The sequence below is a fragment of the Salmo trutta genome, chromosome 29, assembly GCF_901001165.1.
Source record: "Salmo trutta chromosome 29, fSalTru1.1, whole genome shotgun sequence".
In the NCBI taxonomy this organism is placed as follows: Eukaryota; Metazoa; Chordata; class Actinopteri; order Salmoniformes; family Salmonidae; genus Salmo; species Salmo trutta.
The window spans coordinates 21,587,646-21,612,584 of record NC_042985.1 but is presented as its reverse complement, the minus strand read 5'-3'; the positions used below and the strand labels follow the sequence as shown (position 1 = coordinate 21,612,584).

Here is a 24,939-nt window from a genome sequence, read left to right as displayed (position 1 = left end):
AACAAGGTTGGAGACCCCTGGGCTACATGATAACAACATCAATATTTAAGATGAATCAAACTGTATTCCTCCTTCACTCAGGCTCGGCTGATCCAAAAACACTGCTAACGTATATCAAAGAAAAGTTTTACACAACTTTGGAGAGACATTCAATCAGTACTTTAGCACTGTTATGCTATATCCACTTAGGGATAGGTTTTATCATTTACAATACAAAGCAATAAGGTGTACATATTAATTAAATGTTATTACTTGAATAATGACATTGTTAATAGAGTAATTACATTGTTATTACACAAGGGAAGTGGCCTTCCCTGTGGCTCAGTTGGTAGAGCATGGTGTTTGCAGTAGTGAATGCATACATTTCATTGGTGTGTGCAACGCCAGGGTTGTGGGTTCGAGTCCCACGGGGGGCATTCACTACTGTAAGTCGCTCTGGATAAGAGCGTCTGCTAAATGACTAAAATGTAAATGTAAGTATAAGAGCAATTTAGTGTAAAGTGTCACCAATTAAGTTTTGGGGACATATTCCTATTCAAAATTGTACATATGGGTCTCCATTTTTAATCTGAGGTAAAGGGAGGTAAAGACAGCAATGGAAATCGCCACTTTGTTCAATAGTGCCAATAGCGCAACAATAGATGTCCTTGAAAGACTTTACATGCATTGCTCATGCATTAATTTTCTCTGGGTATACTATGTGCAATACGTGATCCCTTTAAATACAACAAGATATCAAACATTTACATTGAACAAATTATACATAAGCCTTGTTTGAAGTGTGCTAGACTTGAGTTTGGAGGTCCGCTGATCTTGAACTGGACTTGTCTTTCCTAGGACTTAGTGGGATCAAGATCTATCTCCTGTTAGAAATGTTGTGCCATGTTTCGATAGACGATCAGAGAGGCGATTTATGTTCGAGGTCAACGGTGTTAAGTTTATGGATTTTCTCGCTTTGCGGTATAGGTTGTCAATCAGGTCTCGTTTATACCTGGCACTAACATGCGTCCTTTGTCCTGGTCTTGTCTGCATTCTACACATGGGATTAAAATGTCTCTCATATCTGTCCACTGTGTCCGCATTGTGACTAGATGTCTTGGTCCCTCCCCAAATGTAAATTATTTGACAGACTTTCTTTCAAAATAGTGTTTGTTTCTTTTAAGACACAAATACATGCCGTAAGTCAATAGTGCCACAAGTCAATGATTTTAGAAGGTCTGATACTGATGATTTAAAAATGGTTTAACTGTCCAGATCCATCTACACTTGTAAGATATCCAGATAGTATGGGAGAATCTCAATTGCATCCTCTATTGAGATTCTCCCAATGTGTGCCTGACTATCTCCGGAGGTGGTCAGGAAGATCTGATCACAACCAGATCACAGTGCGTCTTGTAATCGTCTACACCTGTCTTAAGGTGTGGGTACAATCAGAATGTGGACAAGATCAGGATAAATGGTGCATGCTCGAACCAGGTATGAACGGAGCTTCAGTGTCTTAACTCACAGGAAGGCTCCAACAGACAGTAGGCTTCTCACAGGACTAAGGAAGGTAATCTGCAGGGGAGTCGTTATGGCAACGGGCTCTTATCAAGAGTGAACAAACAATCAACACCCCCCTCCTCTGGCTCCCATTACATTTTAAGCCCGGACTCTTTGCTGCAGAACATGCGCTTACAGAAAATGTTCATGTTTAGTGTGGAAATTTGTTTTGATTACATAACATATTGATGCATAATCTCCATATCGCCAAAGCTTTCACTTACCGTAACTTGTGAGCATGCAAACACCAAGGGTGAATACAGTGCCATTAGAAAGTATTCACACCCTTTTACTTTTTCCACATTTTGTTGTGTTACAGACTGAATTAAACACTTATTAAATTGAGGTTTTGTGTCACTGATGTACACACAATACCCCATAATGTGAAAGTGGAATAAAAAAATAAAAAACATCTTTACAAATGATTTAAAAATAAAAAGCTGAAATGTCTTATGTCTTGGGTCAATAAGTATTCAACCCTTTTATGGCAAGCCTAAATAAGTTCAGGAGTAAACATGTGCTTAACAAGTCAAATAAACTGCATGGACTCTGTGCAATAATGGGGGGGGGGGGGGGCAGACATTACATATCCCTTTGAGCATGATGCAGTTATTAACTTAGAATGGTGTATCATTACATCCAGTCACTACAAAGATACAGGCACCGTTCCCAACTCAGTTGCCGGAGAGGAAGGAAACCATTCAGGGATTTCACCATGGGGCTAATGGTGGTTTAAAAAAAGTTGAATGACTGTGACAGGAGATAATGGAGGATGGATCAACAAGATTGTACTTTAGTTACTCCACAATACCGACATAAATGACAGTGAAAAGGAAGCCTACACAGAATAAAAATATTCCAAAACATGCATCCTGTTTGCGACAAAAATAACATGGCAAAGAAATTTACTTTTTGTCCTGAATACAAAGCATTATGCTTGGGGCAAATCCAACACAACACAGTGTACCACTTCATATTCTCAAGCATGTTGGTGATTGCATCATGTTGTATGTTTGTTAACGGCAAGGAATAGGGAGTTTTTAGGGTAAAAAGAACCGGAATAGAGCTAAGCACAGGCACAGAAAACTTGGTTCCGTCTGCTTTCCAACAAACACTGGGAGACAAATTCACATTTCAGCAGGACAACTACCTTAAACAAGGCCAAATATAAACTCAGCAAAAAAAGAAACGTCCCTTTTTCAGGACCCTGTCTTTCAAAGATAATTCGTAAAAATCCAAATGACTTCACAGATCTTCATTATAAAGGGGTTAAACACTGTTTCACATGCTTGTTCAATGAACCATAAACAATTAATGAACATGCACCTGTGGAACGGTCGTTAAGACACTAACAGCTTACAGACAGCAGGCAATTAAGGTCACAGTTATGAAAACTTAGGACACTAAGGAGGCCTTTCTACTGACTCTGAAAAACACCAAAGAAAGATGCCCAGGGTCCCTGCTCATCTGCGTGAATGTGCCTTGGGCACGCTGCAAGGAGGCATGAGGACTGCAGATGTGGCCAGGGCAATAAATTGCAATGTCCGTACTGTGAGACGCCTAAGACAGCACTACAGGGAGACAGGATGGACAGCTGATCATCCTCGCAGTGGCAGACCACATGTAACAACACCTGCACAGGATCGGTACATCCGAACATCACACCTGCGGGACAGGTACAGGATGGCAACAACAACTGCCTGAGTTACACCAGGAATGCACAATCCCTCCATCAGTGCTCAGACCGTCCTCAATAGGCTGAGAGAGGCTGGACTGAGGGCTTGTCGGGCCTGTTGTAAGGCAGGTCCTCACCAGACATCACCGGCAACAACGTCACCTACAGGCACAAACCCACCGTCGCTGGACCAGACAGGACTGGCAAAGTGCTCTTCACTGACGAGTCGCGGCTTTGTCTCACCAGGGGTGATGGTCAGATTTTGCGTTTATCGTCAAAGGAATGAGCGTTACACCGAGGCCTGTACTCTGGAGCGGGATCGATTTGGAGGTGGAGGGTCCGTCATGGTCTGGGGTGGTGTGTCACAGTCATTGAAGGCAATCAACGCTGTGCGTTACAGGGAAGACATCTTCATCCCTCATGTGGTACCCTTCCTGCAGGCTCATTGTGACATGACCCTCCAGCATGACAATGCCACCAGCCATACTGCTCGTTCTGTGCGTTATTTCCTGCAAGACAGGAATATCAGTGTACTGCCATGGCCAGCAAATAGCTCGGATCTCAATCCCATTGAGCACGTCTGGGACCTGTTGGATCGGAGGGTGAGGGCTATGGCCATTCACTACAGAAATGTCCAGGAACTTGCAGGTGCCTTGGTGGAAGAGTGGGGTAACATCTCACAGCAAGAACTGGCAAATCTGGTGCAGTCCATGAGATGCACTGCAGTACTTAATGCATCTGGTGGCCACACCAGATACAGACTGTTACTTTTGATTTTGAACCCCTTTTTGTTCAGGTGCACATTATTCAATTTCTGTTAGCGATGTCTGTGGAACTTGTTCAGTTTATGTCTCAGCTGTTGAATCTTATGGTCATACAAATACTTACACGTTAAGTTTGCTGAAAATAAACGCAGTTGTTTCTTTTTTTGCTGAGTTTACACAAGTTGCTTACCAAGACATCATTGAATATTCCCGAGTGGCCTAGTTACAGTTGACTTAAATCTAATTGAAAATCTATGGCAAGACTTGGAAATGGCTGTCTAGCGATGATCAACATGAGAGATTGAAGAAAATAAAAATCTAGGTGTGCAAAGCTCAGACTTATCCAGAGACAGCTGTAAATCACTGCCAAAGGTGTTTAACAGACTCAAGGGATTGGATACTTATGTAATCAAGACAGTGATTTAATTTTCCAATCTTTTTTATTTATTTTTTACTTTGACATGAGTATTGTAGATCGCTGATAAAAAAAAAGGTTTTAATAGTTTCAATCCCACTTTGTAACAAACGTGAAAAAAAATCAAGGGGTGTGAATACTTTCTGAAAGCACTGTATATAGTAAAATCAAGACCACACAAAAATATTTTGCATAATATTTTATTACATTTCTAAATCATATTTTCCTTAACAATTAATCTCTCATAATTAAAGAGTTCCAAAATAATCTGTCTGAGTGTCTCTCTTATCATCAAAATTAGCATTGTATACAATTGAAAATTACACCATCTTTTTGCTTGGATATACATCAATGTAACAGATTAACCCTACACAAAAAACAAATGGTGTGTGTGTGATGGAAATCGTAACAGAATTTGACAAAAACATTGCACCATGTTACTTTCTGAAATACTTCAATAAATACTAGGCAGTACAAGCAGATACAGAAACCAATAAGATACAATAAATATAAAATAGCCTGAAGGAGACAAATAAAAAGCAACACATGAGCATACAATTTGAAGAATGTAAGGAAATGTGTATGCATTTTAGTATGGTAAAGCCATGTGAGATTAAGTTTATACAGTATGCATGAGCTGCTCATATGTGTCTGATAAGACCTGTTTGAGTATGTGCATACGTGCAATAAAACAGAATGAGACTGAGTGTCTGCCCATTATGGTCTGACGCTCTCAGATAGTCCAGTTACTTCCATGAAAGCTTCAATTACTTCCATGAAAGATTCAATAAGCTTTCTTTAGCTCTCTTGCCATTTCAAAATGTCTGTCTCTGGGTTTGGCACATTAGTGTCCACACAGACAGTTAGTCAGAGATCAGCAAACAAGGTGGACACAGTTGGTCTAGAGTCCTGATAGAAAAAAAAAGCAGGTATCATGATAAGGTGCCGTTCTGATTGCCGGATCACGTCCATGTTGATGGCCATGCTGATGATAGCATGTTTTGGCACTAGGTGGAGTATTAAAAATAGTTCCATAAAAAAAAAAAAAAAAAGGGCGATTGAGTGCAATCTGAGGACTTAAAACTTTATAGAAAGGGGGATTGTTTCCCAGTCCAGTGAATGTTGCTGTGATGTTTTCAATTATATTTTGGTAAAGCAGGCTTGTCTTTTGAGCTCAATCCACTACGGCAGACAAGACGGCCATGACGGCAATGCCACAGCACAGGAGCAGGATCTGTAACAGGGAGTGTCTGGAAAAACAGAATATATATATATATTTTTTTCAGTGTCTGCCCATTAATTTTCATATTAGCGTAACACTTTTTTCCCCCTCTGCATATTTAGTCTCTTAGTGGGTATTTGCATGGTGGTCAGTGGCTGTCCAGACTGACCAGTGTACATACCCGAGGCTGGTCTCCTCCAGAAGGTCAGGCACCACGTTGACCAGGGCTATGTACAGGAAGCCTCCCGAGGAGAATGGTAAGATCCACGCTGTTGCATTTTCTACACAGGATAAAGTGGAATGAATGAGACATTTGGTTTGGCTTAATAATTAAAAAAAGATTTCATGCTGCTTGGAGGCCAAAGCACTGAAGGCTATATGGTTCCTTGATAGCCTATACCAAGGGTGTGGACAGTTCGACACTGGCAGGAGCTCACCGGAGCGGAGTACCAGCACTTAATGGTCTACTGCTTTAGCTCCTGCACTTCTTATAGAAAATGAAATCAAAAGTATTGTGGATCTCTTGCACCTAGATATAAACAGTACCGGCACCCAAAATAAGTACTGTTCCTTATTTCAGTCCAAGTCAAGCACCTGGTGTGGAGCTGTAGTTTCAGTGCTCTGTTGCTGTTTTGCATATGGAGGATGCTAGTTGGCTCACCTGTCCCTCTGGGAGACTGGGCACACAGGGCGAAACAGGCCCCCAGCACCCCTCCCAGGGCTGTGGATAGCTGCATGCGGGCGGCACTCCAGCGGTCAAACCCTGCACGCAGCAGGATGGCAAAGTCGCCCACCTAGAGATGAGCAAACATCATGTAAGCAATGTGTCACAGATTCACATATAAGCATTGCGTCACAGAACCCATTTATGTAAGCAAAAAAAGACGGAGATATCAACTAGAACTGAATCAATTTATGACTCAAAAAAGTCATAATTAGCTTTCAATGGCATGAAGTATGTTACAAAAAAAATTATTTAAAATAAATAGGTCACATTCCCTAAAAATAGTGAGTTTGAACTTACCTCATGGGGGATTTCATGGAGCAGGATGGCAAAGGTGGTGAGACACCCAACCTGTCAGGAAATACATATAACATGTCTCTGATCTGCAAAATATATACTGTACAAGACGTGTTTCCGATCCTATACTAACGCAACTCCTCTCCTGTACTACATTACAGTGTGTATACATGACGATGTTTGTTTCATGCATCCAACTGAGCTTCTACTTTGATAAACACCATCATGCCTGCATATAGAAATATGAGTGCAGATGGAAACCAAAATAAGTGGGATGCCCATGTGTGTGTGAGCAATGTAGAGACATCTAGCTAGTTTACTTCCTCTCTGGCAAACTCTCCCTTTGGCTCATGCTGTTAGCCTTATGCCTCTCCAGCTGGACGTTCTCCCCCACAACCGTGGGTAACGTAATCATTATTCTACATCAGAAAATAGCAAGGTAGAATTCAATGTCCTGACTCAATGTTCTGTACTGTAATAATGACAATACTGTACTTAGAATTAAAATCAGAGAATTGTGTTGTTGAAACTAGTCTCTTAAGCAGGGGTGCAGTATCATGCCCATAGCGGACTGAGCTGAGAATAGTGAATGTTATGGCTAAGTGAGAGCTGATACAGCTATCTACAAGTCTGCCAAGGGGTGTGGGTCCTCTGCCAATCATGGTCACGAGATGGGCATGAGCCTCTCAAATGCCAAAACAACCACCTTCCATAACATACTGTATGTAGTCTGTACTAAGTCGGCTCTATGTTTAAGTATTGTATGCATTGTTTATGACCAAGCTGCATTTTGTTGAAATGTTTGCATTGAAATTAGTAACTGCTATTAGGTTTCATTCACATGTATTAAAAACCCACACATGGTGACTATTTAATATAGAGCACCAGGACAGACTGTTCTGCAGACTAACTCACCTTCCTGCTGACCAGGAAGCTCCCTGCCACAGCCAGGCCATGGGTAAAGTTGTCAATGCAGTTGGCCAGCAGGTTCAGGTACCCACTCGTCTGCCAGATAGAGACACAGAACACAGAACCAAGTCTGTACAGGTTAACATTCAAAGGATCCCACAGCTGACTTACACTGAAGTCATATACTTAAAGGTAAAGGGGGTTACTTAGTACAGAGGATTTCATTTTGGTGGCTCTTAAGCAATGGAGACTTCCAGATTATTCTCCCTTCTGTCATTTACATATGGCTTGTTAAAATGAACAATATCCCATCAGACAAACTTTACCCACTTGATCCAACTTACCTTTATTTTCTTTGGCACTTGCTGCAAGCTGCTCTTTGTCTTGGAGGACGAGCTCCACGTATCAGAATGGTGCCCATTGATGTGGGACAACGTCTCACTACTGGAGTCTGAGCTATGGGAGGTCTGAGGAGAAGGGATGACAAAAAAACAAAACAGGTATTAGCCCAATCAGCAGGAAATTCCATAGTATTCAAAGGTGTACATAGTACAGTACATATAAATTCCATTGAATCAACATACAGTAGTGTGTTTCTTTTATGTCACCTATAGCTTCTCTCCTCCAACCACTGACTAAAATTCCTGTCACAGTCATCACATCTTCCACTGAATTTGCGTGCTTTGAACAAAAAACAAACTCATTCTACCTCAGGCCATTCTCCTTTCCAGAGCAGGGCTGACTTCCCTGTTCCTTCCTCGTTTAGAGCCATTTACAGTACGGCGGCATTTAATAGTCAAATTAAATGAGGGAAATAGCCTGCTGTATTCTAAATGTGGCTGGGAAATGTTCTCCATTTTTGTAACCGAACCACAAGGAAGAAGTCAAACTGTACATATCATCTCAAATATCAATCTGTCCCCTAATGTGTGAGTGGGCTGGTTAATTATCGGAGGGGGAGAGTTTGACACCAGGTGAGATCGTGATTCATGACCCATGTCTCTGTATAGTAGCGGCACCTTGATACTGACATCGAAACATGCTTGATAAGACTCCATTTGTGGAATGAGCCCTGATTTAGCCAGAGTCTCACTATCCACCCCAGAACACTCTCCTCTGGCCTCTCTGAAGTAGATGTAGCAGCTGCTTCCTCCCCATCTCTATAAATAGCTACAATGAATGAGCCCAGACATGGATGCCAATCTTCCTCCTCCTGAGCAAAAGAGAAGGATGAGGAAAGTGGTGCACATACACCTTTTGCGAGATGTATGGGGCACAAGGATAAGAAACAGAAATACCTGAAATTAAATTAAGAACTCTTGTATAACAGAACATTTTAGCATATGGGATCACAAATGCAGTATGATTAAAAGTGCTGGTTATCATCAGCAACTTAGAGTTGACTATATCAGTGAAATAAAATGGATAAAAAGGAGGCCTACAGACATTAAGGCCTTCAAAATACTGTAGATGTGTACCTCTGTTTTACATACTCCACAAGAAGCTCTCACATATCTACAGAGCAGAGAACATCTCAACTCATCTAAATCCACACTGTCAGACAGGGAAAATGCACCACCCAAAACCAAAACATCAAAAGAATCCTGAAGCTAATACTCTGCACTAATACCCACTCCAAATCCCATATGAAAAAGGGTCTCACTGGTATTAGAGAAATGGAGGGGAGAGAGAGAATACAGCTTTGATCCCAAGCGTGTCTAGCAGATAGACACTCGGGGCTACGGCACAATGGGTCCCTGCATCAGTAACCACGTTTCCATCCAGTTATACCTTGTACAAAAAAAGAAATCACGAGAGCTGGGATGGAAACAGGAAGTGTCGGTACAATTTCATTATTGCTTGTTCAACAAAGTGGGATCGTTTTGTGTAGGTAAAATGAATTATGCAACAAATTGCGGTGGAAACAATTTCTTGCGCAATTGTTGATAGAATTACCATCATGTCGAGGTAAATTTGAAGTCACGCAATGCTATGTTGTATGGTCCTCCTACTACAACTTGAAAAAACTTGCCCAGTTTATTAGGCTTCAGATGAAAGAAGTTATGGTAAACTTCACAGGATGGTGCACAGTCATGAGCTTAATGCTCCTTTCCAATAAATATTGAGGATCTTATTTTGTATGATAGTGAGATTATCTGTGCTTAGCTGCCAACTGATTGGGAGTCCCATAGGGCGGCTCACAATTGGCCCAGCGTCATACGGGTTTGGCCGGGGTAGGCCGTCACTGTAAATAAGAATTTGTTCTTAACTGACATTCCTAGTTAAAGGTTAAATATATATAGTTTTATATAAATTAACAAACAAAAGGTATCTTGCTCTTATCCATCTCATCAGATAACCTGTCCACTTCACTTCATCAGCAAGCTCTTGTCTAGAGAGAATGCGCCAAAACTAGATTGGGCATATTTGCCATTTAATCGCAACAGTTTGTGTGAAAAACCAATGGAAAATGCAATGGAAACACATTGAATTTATGTTTTTTAGTCGGTACTTGACCAACTTTAGCACCAAAGTGGTTTCTATGTACACTGCATCACAGCCTTTTATCTACAACACACCCGTTTGATAGAAACAAAATCTCTGGTGGGAAAATAAACTATTTTAAATGCATATTTTATAATATTCACATGAACATCTGTCACAAATTGGATGGAAAACTAGCTCATGACATTTGCTTGACTCAGACTTATTTTCCATTTGGACTCCCAACTCCACTTATAAAAAGTTATAAACAAGACCATTCTGGGAGATTCCCATTCAGACAGAATGTGTCATTACAGCACTGTTTATTCATTACCTTAAGAAGCCTTAAATTCAGATTGTTGAAGTTAAAATGCTAATGATTCATCACTGAAGAGTAGAATAAAAACTGATTGTGCTTTCTTCAGCCACAACATTATCAATGAAGATGATCTAATCTGGGACTTGTTTAAGTTTAGATCCACTAGCCACCCCACCGCATGGAAGAGCAGTGCCACTGTGGTACCAGTGAAGGGATTAAAGAGCATTGGTGCACTGGACACACCTAAACAAATATATGAGGGTTCCAGCATATGGGATGAGGTGTGTAATTACATGCCTGACATTCACCTTCTTTGGAAAGACATGCCCACTATCTTTAAATAATTCTGGGCTATTAAAGAGTTGACTTGACTCTGTTGCGCTTCATTTCATGTAGACAACATGGATAATACAACAGCATTGAACTACTCACAGGGACATGCTGGCTGCTACCAATGGAGTCCTCCTGGCTGTTCTCATCTGGGAACATATTCTCCAGGAGAAGGAAGGACAGCATGCCCATGATAACCCACAGGCCCTGGGTCCTGTAGTGGAGCTGGCTCTCGTCTGAACACAGGGAGGATGGAAGAGACAGAAAATGGAGCCTCTCTCACACTGTAACAGGGATGACAAACTAATTGGAAAACTTTCTCTAGGATTGCATGGTGACCCCTTTCCACATGGATCAGTGGAATGCAGGCATGGCTTAGGGTTGCTCATCACCACTGAGGACATCACAAGTCGGCAAAGCATTTTAAAGTGTATTTCTACATGACAACCAGAGGACCTCAGGTTAGGGAAACTTAATCCTGGGCCACATCCAGTTGCCAAAAGTTGTAGATAGCAATGCCATGAATAGAGCTGACATGATTCCTTACTATACATCAGTGTTTCTCAACTCCAGTACCCCCAACAGTACACATTTTTGTTGTAGCCCCAGACAAGCACACCACATTCATATCATCGAGGGCTTGATGATTAGTTAACAAGTTAAATCAGGTGTACAATAAAAACAAATATTGTTGGGGTACTGGAGTTTGGAAACACTGCTCTACATGACAGAGAGGCATGTGTTTACATATCATTACAGAGGTGCACCTTGTGCTGGGACAATAAAAGGCCACTAAAATCATCAGTTTGTCATAACAATGCCACAGTTTAAGTTCAGGGAGCGTGCAATTGACATGCTGACAGCAGGAAAGTCCACCAGAGCTGTTGCCAGAGAATTTCATAATTTCACTACCATAAGCCAACACTCCCAACATCATTTTAGAGAATTTGGCAGTATGTCCAAATGATCTCAACTGCAGAATACGTGGAAGCACGGCAGCCCAGGACCTCTACATCCGGCTTCTTCATCTGCGAGATTGTCTGAGACCAGCCACCGGATGAAACTGTGGTTTTGCACAACTGTAGAATTTCTGCACAATCCGTCTCAGGGAAGCTCATCTGCATGCGTGTTGTCCTCACAAAAGGTCTTGACCCGAGTGGAGTTTGCCGTCGTAACCGACTTCAATGGGCAAATGCTCACCTTCAGTGCCCCATGGTGGTGGTGGGGTTATGGTATGGGCAGGCATAAGCTACGAACAACTAACCCAATTGCATTTTAATCGATTGCAATTTAAATGCACAGAGATACCGTGATGAGATCCTGAGGCCCATTATCATGCCATTCATCAGGTGCCATCACCTCATGTTTCAGCATGAAAAGGCACAGCCCCATGTTGCAAGGACCTGTATACAATCCCTGGAAGCTGAAAATGTCCCAATTCTTCCATGGCCTGCATACCCACAAGACATGTCACCCTTTGAGCATGTTTGGGATGCTCTGGATCAATGTTTACAACAGCGTGTTCCAGTTCCCGCCAATATCCAGCAACTTCACACAGCCATTGAAGAAGAGTAGGACTACATTCCATAGGCCACAATCAACAGCCTGATCAACTCTATGTGAAGGAGATGTGTCGCGCTGCATGAGGTAAATGGTATTCACACCAGATACTAACTGATTTTCTGACTCATTCCCTTAACTTTTTTTTTTTAAGTAGCTGTGACCAATAACTGCATATCTGTATTCCTAGTCATGTGAAATCTATAGATTATTATAATTTTTTTTAAATGAACTGTAACTCAGTAAAATCTTGCATCTATATTTTTGTTTAGTGTATATGGTTGCACTAAAACTGCTTTGAAGAGTCATTGTAAAATGCTATATTTGACAACCTTTAAAACTGACGAGAATATCTGCACTTCCAATGTTCACTTATTCAAAAAATAAATGTGGTACCCTGGGAATGTTAGCTGTCATTCCCTGTCTGGCGCCGTCAGCTTGAAAAGTGTCGAAATCAACTGTTTTCGCAAACAGCCTATCTTCACAATATTGCTGACATGTCAGAAAAGTGATATGCAAGCCTATGGACACACAAGGATTCCACTGGTCTGTGTGAAGGGTCAGAAGAGGTATAGTGGTGGGGAGAAATAAGCACAGGCAATTTAAAATGTCTCCAGGAGGGATAAGGACAGAAAGAACAGGAGGGTGCCTGAGAGAGAAGGTTGACCCACCTGGGCTGCAGGAGTGGGAATGTGCCCAAGCCTCCGGGAGCAGGTGGAGGAACACGTCACCCAAGAGACCACCAATGGCAAAGCTCAGAAGCTGCTTCAGCTTCCGACAGCCAGCTGGAGACACGGAGAGTAACAAGAAAGAAAGAGATAGTTTAGTTGAGGTAGGCTGTATCATCTGAACGAACAGCCTCAGAGAATGCAATTGCCATTGCTATGATATTACAAGATGGCATTAGTGATTTGACTTCTCTCTCATTACCAATACTAATAAGCACAAAGTACTAGGACAGGCAAAAGCCAGTGCCCTTCAGTGTTGTGTTTTCTGAGATGTGTTGAAATGCAATATAGAGGTCTGGTTTCTCTTCTTTGAGAGTTTAGAATACAGCATGGCAATGAGGACACACCCAATTCAACAGCATTTACATTGACACCTTTATCCATTTAGGCTTATGTCAGTGATACCTTTAGAATGACTTTCTCTGGTAACAAAAAAAATATATATACTGATTTAAAACAAACTTGTCCTAAAACAAACACAGCAGGATTTGGGTGAGCCAAAAGCATAATCCAACAGTGCAAATGAGACATTTGACCCCAATTTAACAGTTTGTAACACTATATGCACATAAATAGTACCGGTATCTCACATGGTTAAATACTCAAGGCAACAAGAAAGAAACTACTTGAAGGCTGTGTTTAAAAGGGTGTGGTCAGGCAGAGTTCAAAACCACATGGTTCATCTCATTAGCAGCAGTTTCCTCACCAGAGAAAAATAGAGGGGCTATTGCTCTACATTTAAATGGCTCTTTAGGAAAAAAATGGTACAGAACAATTTGAAATCTATTTTATGATAAATTTATGCCCAGCTCACAAGGGCCCCTTGATAATGTGAGGCATTTGCCTCTTCTGCCTAATCGTAAGTCACCCTGAGGTAGCCTACAGTGACTGTCTAATTACGGGTGTGTGGTGATCGAGGCCTATCCAGTGTGGCTCATTTTCAGAAGAGAGAGAAGGCCTACATTAGTCTGGCTAACAGCAAGGCTTACGTATCAGTTTAGGTCACAACTTACCCGCTGTCTTGAGGGCCTCTCCTGCCTCAATAGGAATAACAAGCAGGGGGAAAATTCCAGTGAGGCCTACAGCAACAGACCCAAGCAGAGAGCAGAGCCAGACATCGGCACGTTCACTTGCAAAGAAGTCGGCTAAGGCCTGGAAGCCTAGGAGCTCATCTGGAAGCCCTGGGCCTGATCCAGCGGCTGTGGCTGTGGCATGAGCCATGGCTGCCTGGGACATCTTACCACTGGACTCCACTCTGGAGGAGACAACCAGCAGGGCAGCACCAGTGAACAGTGTAGCCAACGCCCAGCTGGGCCTACCACCTCCTGATTTCATCCGTCCCTCGTTCCAGAGAGCACCTGCAACCAACAAGGACAATGTTGCAAGATGGAGAGGACATCATAGAATGTAGATAAGAATGTATGTTGTCTTAACTCAACATAGATGCTTTCTCAAACAAACTGTATGCACATTCACTGCCAAGCAATTTGTATATACATTTTTGGCTATGGTTGTGATAGTGTGTGACCAGTAATGGGTGACGATAGAGTAAAAATGGACAGGACAAAATAAATCCCTCGGTAGGGTAGTCATTCCACCAAAACAGATGGAGAAAGTGCTCCATGAAGAACTGCTTAGGTCTGCTAATGTCTAAGAAAACGTGTCTAAGGGGCCCTATTCCACAGCATCTTGACTTGAACTAAACCAAATATCTATGGTTGACGTTTAATTCAGAAAAATATTATTATATTAACTTTATATGGCAGTGTGTGATAATGCTCGCGAGCCCCTTGGCCTGCGATACCCTGTCTACACGCCAGCGTCGCATTTTTAATGTGTCCATCAGAGCGCTGTTCGCCGTCGACGAAAATCACACATTTAAGGGAGAAAGACAATCGTAAAAAGTTGGAAGCTGTTGTGAAGACTTCGCAAACATGGCTTGCAGGAACAAGTTAAATGCATGTATACTTCAACGATAGATATAGGATGCTGATATCTTGTTGTATGATGCCAGACAGCTCGCGCAGTAAAAGTTACGACATAGCACGAGCGAATGTTGCACACGTTCCGGAAAGGCCCAAACATTAACATTTTGATGAATTGTAACAATTTGTAGGCCAGCTAACGTTAGTTACAATGTACTCACTGTAGCAAAAGCTGTATCTGCTACTTTAGACATGCAACGCATGCATTTAGCTAATTAGGTGAATTTAGTTTTTAATTAGGCTACTGTTTTTTGGCAATCAGTTATATCTAATTCGCCCTGCTACTTGGAAAGTTCTGGTCGTGACGCACAACTGGCTGTCTATAAACAAACTTAGCTAACACGCTTAACTAGCCAAGCCTAGCATTTCAAGCCTTAAAAGTTGAAGTCAGCTAGTTTGGATTGCTAAAATCACGGTCATATTAGAAGAAAAACTACATAAGTAATGTGACATTTAAAAAAACGATAATATATTTTACCCTGTTGTGATTCCTGAAGTTCTTGCACCAGTGTGTCCCTGCCATCCAGCTCCGTGAGGCAGGCTAGCGCTGCTGTTCCACTCTCCAGCTGATGCAGCAGATAACTTGTTAGCTACAGCCAACATTCCTGCCACGGCTTCCACTTTTCCAGAGGAGCCACGTCACCGGAAGTGTATTTTTATTCCTAACAGCATGGATCGGATTTGGATGCGAGGGAGGGAGGGATGAAATGTAGTTTAGGTTTCTGGGGTCTGTTCATCACGGAAACCGTTTAAACGGGACGGACCTACGCAATAGAAACTCACGTTTGCAACAGACGAAACGTTACTTTTTTTTGTAATTGAGCAAGGGGAAGAACGACAGATTTTCACCTTGTCAACTCGGGGATTCGATCCAGCAACCTTTCAGTTACTGGCACAACTTTTTTTTGTAATTGAGCAAGGGGAAGAACGACAGACTACCTGCCGCCCCACGCTGTAATGATTACACCCCAGATTTGGCATTTGCCTGCAATGCAATGCTTCATGTGAATGTTTGTGGAAAGAGTACTTAAATGAAAGTTCACTATAGTAGAAGTACAATTAATTAATGACTTTGAAAAATACTCAAAAAAGTACAAGTACTCAGTTACAGTAACGAGAGTATATTTGTAATTAGTTACTTTACATTTCTGCTTTAAGTAGTAGCCTATAAGGTCATCTCAAAATATTATATTTATTTATTTATTTATTTATTTAACTAGGCAAGTCAGTTAAGAACAAATTATTATTTATAATGACAGTCTACACCGGGCCAAACTCAGACGATGTTGGGCGCCGCCCTATGGGACTCCCAATCATGGCCAGCTGTGATACAGCCTGGATTTGAACCAGGAACTGTAGTGACACCTCTTGCACTGAGATGCAGTGCCTTAGACCGCTACGGTACTCTTTTATTCTATTATATGGTGGGGGTAGATAATTCCACCAGGGCAATGAAACAATGTTGCTAAAGAAATCATAGCGAATATGATTATAAATCCATATTGTGCTTTCAAAATAGGAGAGCATATTTAAATGCAGCCTAAATGGAACAGAAACGGTGCCTTCAGGGCATCAAGGCATCCAAAAAATGTTCAAGGCTTGTCTTGTTGTATTCACTGGAAGGTGATGAATGGTGAAAGAAATATTGGGGACCCAGGCATTATGATTCATGATGCAGTTAACGCCATGATCAATGGAATACAAATTGACTCCTGACGAATTTGTCAGGCGGCCTACACTGTATCATCATGCATTTCTAGTTTAACCACCAGATGGTGCATTTGACAGATACAGTACAGAAAGTTCTAGATATTCTAAGGTATGGCACTCAGTAATCTCGTCCACCAGCCGGCACTCTCCCTTGAGCCTGGGGATGAGGTTGGATTCTCATAAATACTCTGTTGATACAGACGATTTCCTCTATAATGATAACTCTTCCTTAAGATTATTTGTGAGATCCATACTGATTGACACACCAATGAAGTGCGTGCGTGCATGTGTGGGCACAGGTTTCGGTGTGATTTGGCGCCTCTGTTCTTTGACCATTAGGTGCTGCTGTGAACCTCACTCCAGAGAAGGCCATCAAACTAGCTGCCAATGACTTCTTTAGACAGCACCTGTCCAAGGATGGGTGAGTAGTGCTCAGAGGCCTCTTTCAAATACCTGCCTGAGTGTGTGTTCAGAATTAAACATTGTATCAAGAAAAAGTATGACATCAATCACTGTTTCTACTCTTTTATTATATTGTTTTTTTATGATGCAGACATGTTTTTAGGGGGTAGATCAGCTTTGATATTGCAGATAGATTGTGGCTTCTATCAATGTAATTGACTGCATCATTTCCAATTCCCCATATTTTTGTGGTAAATATACTGTATATTAAAAAATCTTGCATATCTTAATTTATTTCCACAAAATTACAAATAATATGAGTAATAATTTTGGCAGTTCATACAAAGGATTGTTAACTATAACCAGGATTGGCATTACAAAAATATCATTTTTGGCAAGTATTTATTATTTTCACAAACAATTATTGTGATTCATCCTGTATTGTCCCTAACATCATTGCAACAGACATGGGAGACACACACACACACACACACACACACACACACACACACACACACACACACACACACACACACACACATATACAATTGTAGCTGTTTGGGAAGGCATGCAAAATTGAGCAAGAATGGGGAGATATGATTCACCAATATCAAGTCCTAGCTGATGGCGCTCGGATACACCCCCCTTCCCTGAAACACACAAACACTGGTCCCCCGTTGTGAACATTTTCCCAAGCATCTCTGTGCAGTCAGACCTCTTCATTATTTTGTGCCACACGGGCCACAATAATTTGTTCTGATTGCTCTGATTGTCCAAGTATGACCCCCTCCCCATGGGTTACTGCAGCTAGTTTTGCCAGGACTGCCACTACCTGGGTGGGAGCACTCCGCCGTAATCCCCACCGACTAGGTACAAGGTCATCAAGGTTCTCATTAGCAGCTTTGAGAAATTCCTTGTATATTATGCTCAGCCATCCGGGGGCTTTGGCTTTATTGGACCAACCCTGCCAGGCAGGCTCAGAAGCTTGAGGGGGCAGTGCTGCTTTAGTGGGTCACTGACCACCTTTATTTTTCTGTCTTGGCTGCATATAGGCTACTTGCAGTACGCCTATAAAACAGATAACGATTTCTCCTTAGTGTGTGGGTCGCTCAGGTGGGTGTCTAGGGTACAGGGTTGGGGACCGCTTCATCATGATCAGGCAATATTTATAACCTATTTTAAAATGTATATCCCATATCTGCACAAAATTGATAACTCTCTCTGTCATAACTCCTGCTTGCAGACACACATGGGCTCTGGCATTTGCAACCATTTCCCTTTTTTACTCACTTAACTCGACTTTTCCAAACACAAACATACTCACCCCACCTTCCACCACAATACACCCGCACATACCCATATACTGTGCCTTCTATGTCCTCTGTCCGCTGCTTTTATCCCTACCATCTTGCAACACAATGGACACACGAGGGCCTTGAGAACACATGCAGATTGTTTGTGAGAGGTTAAGATAACAGAAAACATGAATAATGTCCGCACTATGAGTCATCCCTGGCTGACTTGAGCAATGCATATAGAAAGAGGAACTTATGGTTGGTGGGACAAGGGCCCATGAAGCAGAGTTTATGGAAAACATAGTGTGTGCGTATGCATGCACACGCGCGTGTGTGTGTGTGTGTGCGCTTGTCAATGGGCCATGTGATTTAACTTTGTCTTCTATCCAAGCCTTGTCTGATGGTTGGATCTTGTAAAGCTGAGTGCATTGGGGAAAATGAGGAATCGGGAATAAGAAGTGAGAAATCTGGATGTCCCCTTGCACGCCTGTCAGGGGCGGCTCCATGTCATTGTGAAAGAGATGACGGCCAACGAAACTGCTGGTGTCAGTCAGGCAGGAAACCAGGGTCAGGGTCCTCTCTGCAGCCTGTCTATCCAGGCCATGCCCTCAAAACCATAATTTTCCTGACAGTTGCTCGCTTTTTTTGAGAATGTTTTTTGGGGATCTGATATTCTGATTATCCTCCAACACATATGCATACAACCAGTTCTTTATTATCTGGGTAGACAGTAGACAAAACAAATAACTACGACTTACATTTGAATAACCCACGCCCATAGCAGTGTGTGTCCACTCCGTTCAATTATTGTCACACCCTGATCTGTTTCACCTGTCCTTGTGATTGTCTCCACCCCCTCCAGGTGTCGCCCATCTTCCCCATTATCCCCTGTATATTTATACCTGTGTTCTCTGTTTGTCCGTTGCCTGTTTGTCAAGTCAACCAGCGTTTTTGTTTGCATCGCCTGCTTTTCCCAGTCGCTCTTTTTCTCACCCTCCTGGTTTTGACCCTTGCCTGTCCTGACTCTGAGCCCGCCTGCCTTACCACTCTGCCTGAGTCTGCCTGCCGACCTGTACCTTTGCCCCACCTCTGCATTGTTTGACCTCTGCCTGCCTGATGTTCGGTACCGTTGCCCCACCTCTGGTTCACTGACCCCTGCCTGCCTTGACCTGTCTATTGCCTGCCCCTGTTGGATTATTAAACCATTGTTAATTCGATGTGTCTGCATCTGGGTCTTACCTTGATTCATGATCATTATAAACAACTCTCTGATATACATCCAAATCAATAAGGGCCCGTGGTGTTCAGGTCATCATATGGTAATCTAATGGAGTCTATGGCATACTACTGAATTGCACCTGCAGTATAAGGCCTGGAAGGAGCAAGTGGCTCCACAGAGGGAGCAGAAATCAGATCACAGATGACTACCTCGGCCACTACCTCTAATCAAGCTTTGCTTTGTGACAAGCTGTTTAGTTACCATCTGGTTTAAGGAAGAAGGAGAAGGAGAAGAAAATCTTTTGAGTTCCAGGTTAAATTGGTAAAATTTAAGGAAGTTTTTAGTTCCCTAGTTAAGTTATAGAAATCTCAGATTTCTTGCTCTCTGTGGCAATTTGCTTTAACCGACTCAGTGAGATTCTCCTACATTCACAGAGAGCGTACTACTATCCATGCTGCTCCTGGAAGACTTATGAGAGGGACGGTAAGAGTGAGGCTGGCTGGACTGAGAGAGACAAGAGGCGTTTCTTCCCATGAGCATCCTTTCATACAGATTGTAATGTTATGAAATATGTTTTTCTGCTGGTTTCAGCTCAGAGATATATCTGTATTATTTGTATTGGTATTCTTGCTACTTTTTATTGAATGAAGTAAAGAGACAATTTGACCTTTGTAGATCACTAGGTTATAATTTGCATTATATCCTTATCCATTATTTGATTTGATAGTCTTGCATTATAAGTTGATGAAAAATAAATGCTAATTTACCCTTGTTGATCGTTAATAGTATATTTTATCTTTGACTGAGAGTCAATGGGTTACATCAAGAGTAAAAATGTACCTTTAAAAGTTATCTTTAGCTAACATCTAGGCAGTAGACCTATGGACATCACTGGCAGCTAATACTTTGTATCCACATTGGTTTTAATTTGTTTCTTCTAAATGTAATTACTTGTTTTAGAATATGTTGTCAGCACATCAAAACTAATAACAGTACTCTATAAATAATAACTAGAATGAAGAATGTTTGGTAACACTATTTGGGTAGTCCATCTGTAGATGCTTTACAGACACTATCAGTAACATTTCAACTAACTATTTACTAACCTTAGCTCTAATTCTAACCATTTTCCTAACCCTTTTTCTAAACCTAACCATAACCTTAGCAAGCAGTTGCTTATCAACATAGTCCGGATTTTCCAACTCACTATCCAAATTAAGTGTTATCGAATGTTTTACTGGGCTATAACATGTTTCCAACTATTCAAGCTAAATTACACTAGTTGTTCAAGAGAGTTTGTCAGAGGATGATTACATAAATGCTGTCAAAACCAGCACAGTGTGGACATTGATCTGGAGAAATTTTGGTCAAACAATAGACAAAGAGTGCAACATTTCCTGTTGCGACGGTCTCTGTATCCTGTTTTCCACAGTCAGTGGTCTTGCATGTCATCTCCTTGTGAGAGGGTCTGTGGGTACGTTCTCGTGACTTGAAAGTGTGAGGCCACAGAGTCTAGTAGAGGCTCTCTGTCTGTCCGAATTAAACTAACAGATTATGACATGAGTAATCAAAGGTATCAGTTTTAAAGCCAGATATAGTCCTGACTAGAAATGTAGGCCTGCATTGTGACGATTTTGCAATCCTTAAGAATAGTCTTTTGCCACTTATAGCCTGTAAAAACGTTTTTTACTCAAATTGGTTTAAACCACCTTTGATGGTCATGGGGGCCACAAAAAAATCTGAATTCGGTCTGCATATCCATATCCACATCCATATTCACATATGCAGTCAGTTGCAAAAGACTAGGCTTTTGGGGGCCCTAAGCAAAAAAATTTGGGGTGGGGGGGTGCCACCTTGCAGAGAAAAAAAAATGTAAGCTGCAATATGTTGCAACTTTTTGGGCAACCAGACCAAATGTACATAGAAATGTGAGTTATAGATATGTCATTCTTGTGCGCTATTTCTATGCTTCCAGTTCTTACGTTTCGTTTTTGCGACTTTTACCTTTGGTTTTGTACACCAGCTTCAAACAGCTAAAAATACAATATTTTTGGTTATAGAAAATACTGCTTGTTTTGTCACATAAACTGAAATTTGGCCAACTATTAGAATTTTAGCAACCAGGAAATGGCGGAGCAATTTCTGCATATTGCATTTTTACATTTTAGAGTACATTCTACACATTTTGCCATGGGGCATAAAGAAAATACTGCAGTTTTAAAGAACGTTTTTTGCAATTTTACACATTTTGCCATGAGGGGGAAAGAAGGTTTTGCAGTTTTAACAGCTAATTTCCTGCAATTCTAAAAAAAAGTTGCGATTGGGTGGAGAGAAATGTTTGCAATTTTATAAGTAATTTCATGCAATTCTACTAATTTTGCCATAGGGTGGAGATAAATGTTTGCAGTTTTTAATATGATATTTGAGTGAGAGTGACAACAAAATCAATGGTGCTCCCCGGTTGGTAATTGGACAATGATTACTAGAAGTTTAGATACAGTAGCTAGACTAACTTAACAATCCAAAAAATATTTAGCTGACAGGGGCTAATTGACTGACAGTCAGTAACTGATATAACAAGAGAAAAACTGCTGATGCACAACCACATTTTGAAATTGCACCTTGTGTTTTCTACTGTTCTAACTCAAAACAGTAAGTTGAGACCCTGACTGAGTCCCCCTCCAGTGTATTTTCTGTATTGCTAAATGAGTACTAATGTCACACTGTGGCCCTGAGAACTCAGGGTATTAAAGACATAGGGGTCTGTGAAGTAAGAGGTGTCAATGTGACTGCTTGCTTATAAGGATGATTTAGCCATCAGAGATATGCATCTTGTGAACATAACTGCATTCAGACATCTCAAGTTGTTGAGTACTCAGTCACTCGCTTTCGTAGCCTAAAACCAAAGCGTCCATGGGTGCAAGTGATACAGTAAACACAACAGCATCCGTGTGCCTGTAGCATAGTTACACACTGAACTTCTGGGCTGGTTTCCCAGACCTAGTCTTGTATTAAAAAGCATGTTTTATGAAGTATTGCCATTAATTAAGTATTTATATTACAGTAAAAGTCTTTGTGTCCATGAGCTTTGTCCACAAGTCATTGCTGGAAACCAAACACAGTAGACATTTTATCTACTATGTTTTACCAAAGAAAGAAGCTGGTCTGATCTGTCAGGGACTGATAAGATACGCTACGTATTATGTTTCCTTACTGTATGAAAAGGCCCAACCTGATCAGACAAGACAATCACTGAAATACCCTTATAGATTTATATTTTAAGTTTTGCGGCCTAGATCATACTGAAGTTTAGACACACGAATGGAGTCATTCATAGCAACCCCCCCCATAAGGAACTGAATCTAAAAGAGAATTTCCCAGTTCCTCTTTTACATAGTGCGTGTGTGTGGGGGGGGGGTGTGAGTGTGAGTGTGTGTGTGTGCATGTGTGATGCTGAAAATGATGATGGTCAAGACTGAAGTTGACTAACAGTAGAAATGTAAAACCAAATTATAGGCCTGATTCTGTTGGAATGTTATCTGCCTATTTCCTGTAGATTTTTACATTGTAAGAAACACACATTTACTGTATTGAGCCATTCATTCAAACACAGAACTGAAAGTGTGTTCTTGTCTTTCCCAAAATGGGATGAGCACAATGACGCCTGTTTAACTTTCATCTTGTTTCTTAGCTGTCGAAGGCCTAGTAATCTGAAGCCTTATGTAGTATGTAGTAGACCGGTATGTGGATGTACTCTGTAAAGCAAAGTACAGGGGAACAGAAATTACAGTATATCATACTCATCAAACTAACTATAGTGCTGTCCATGAGGCTGAGGGACTGACCTCTTACTGAGATGTCCACCAATCTCCACCTAATAGTTCATTTTAAACAGATCTGGGAAACCTGAATGATTTATGACAAAACAGCATATTTTTGTGTTTGAGAAAAAACTATATATTCAAAAAGAGAGTCGTTTGTGTGCTCTGAAAATAGCCGTGGTGAAAATAGCGTGCTGGGCTTGCTGTAACGTACATAGTGTATTAATACTAAATGTCATCAGTTTTGCTCAGACAGCTGTGATTAACATGGGGGCCATGGACAGGCTGTGTGGTTTCAGCAGACCTACAAGTGGTAGAAGGATGCAGGGGACTCAAATTATAACCCCAGACCATGCAAGCAAGGCAAACTGAAAAGCCACGTAAACCAAAATCCAACAAAGTCCACCAACATCAAATGTACAGGCCTACCAAATGAAGATAGTTATACCGCAACCAGCAAGTCAAACTGATTGTTTGCCTTTGTTAATGTTGATTATTAAACAAAGAACGCACTGTATTTGGTGCTACTTAGCACATACAAATATTATCAGATAAGGTTCTAACAATTCACAGAAAATTCAACATAGTCTTTGATAGAGATGAAGTAGAGGAAAAACAATAGAATACATGGACATCCATAATAGAGCAAATCTGACTACAGGGTTTCTGGTTGTGTGTTATATTAAGCTTTGAACAACCAAGGGAATATAATAATCATTCCGAAGTTATCCTCAGTGCGATTTGGATCTTACTGTCTACAGTATTTCAAGTATCTGGTCATTATCAGACTGATGCACTCTTCCTCTGTCCAAATCTACACAAGCCTGTCAGTTGGAGGCTAGGCTTGTGACCTCACTTCTCTTCAAGTTAAAACAGAGATGTTGTGTCAGTGAGAGATACCTGAGACAGATAGGGCTGGTTTCCCAGACACTGCCTAGTCCTGGATAAAAAAGCATACTCATACTGTGTCCTGTAAACCAGACCATATTGTCAGGAGAGAGGGTCATTTGAGTCTAGTAGCAGAGCTACTGTACACTGTATTCATTGTGAGGAAGAATGGTGAATGGTGAGAAAAACACATTTGGTCAGAAAATAAAATAAAACATTTGTGATTTCTCAAGAATCCCCCCACCAACACTACTATTGTCTCAGGAGGTATTTTATCTCCTCTCCCTTAATCTCCACAGCTGTTGCAGGATTGCAAAAAGGAAGTGGCATGATTTTATCTGTCCAGCTAATCTACACACAGATGAAACCATTGTTTGGATAGAAAGATAGCAGAATTCATCGATGTATGTGAGTCATTATTTCATTGATACGGCTAGAACTCAAGCTACTGGTTTGTTTTTTAATTTACATATTTACACCACTAAGTTTATTTGAAGGGATAGCATAATATAGGGAATAACAGGGGTCCAAGTGCCGAACCTTGCTGAACACCAAATGCAATGTACACACTGATACTGGTCTGATAAGTAGGAATTAAACCAGTTTAAAATGTGAGATGACAATGTTTAGGTATCTGGCATTGAAACATG

General features: G+C 41.3%; 1 protein-coding gene and 1 long non-coding RNA gene across 3 annotated transcripts; one reads left to right on the top strand and one right to left on the bottom strand.

The window, feature by feature from the left end:
- Positions 1-4,580: 4,580 nt before the first annotated feature.
- On the bottom strand, positions 4,581-15,664 carry LOC115167121 (zinc transporter ZIP13). Its single transcript, XM_029721231.1, has 10 exons — positions 15,433-15,664; positions 13,983-14,327; positions 12,913-13,026; positions 10,784-10,917; positions 7,893-8,015; positions 7,555-7,644; positions 6,643-6,693; positions 6,280-6,412; positions 5,800-5,899; positions 4,581-5,646 (listed from the first exon to the last, which is right to left on the bottom strand). The coding sequence occupies exons 2-10, from the start codon at positions 14,302-14,304 to the stop codon at positions 5,571-5,573; spliced, it is 1,143 nt and encodes a 380-aa protein (XP_029577091.1). The 5' UTR covers positions 14,305-14,327; positions 15,433-15,664; the 3' UTR covers positions 4,581-5,570.
- LOC115167122 (uncharacterized) lies at positions 14,737-21,412 on the top strand. Of its 2 annotated transcripts, XR_003870442.1 has the most exons (3): positions 14,737-14,931; positions 17,004-17,085; positions 20,015-21,412. It is a non-coding gene; the product is annotated as an uncharacterized LOC115167122 (long non-coding RNA). The 2 variants fall into 2 exon arrangements; XR_003870441.1 differs by lacking the exon at positions 14,737-14,931 and having other exon boundaries at positions 16,385-17,085.
- The last annotated feature ends 3,527 nt before the right edge of the window (positions 21,413-24,939 follow it).

Bases quoted from the DNA above. Each gene is read 5' to 3' on its own strand.
- LOC115167121 (XM_029721231.1), bottom strand. From the start codon at position 14,304: ATGAAATCAGGAGGTGGTAGGCCCAGCTGGGCGTTGGCTACACTGTTC. The intron at 6,413-6,642 runs GTAAGTTCAAAC...GCTCATCTCTAG, and splicing joins TCCATGAAATCCCCCATGAG to GTGGGCGACTTTGCCATCCT. The intron at 5,647-5,799 runs GTATGTACACTG...CTGTTTTTCCAG, and splicing joins CTGGAGGAGACCAGCCTCGG to ACACTCCCTGTTACAGATCC.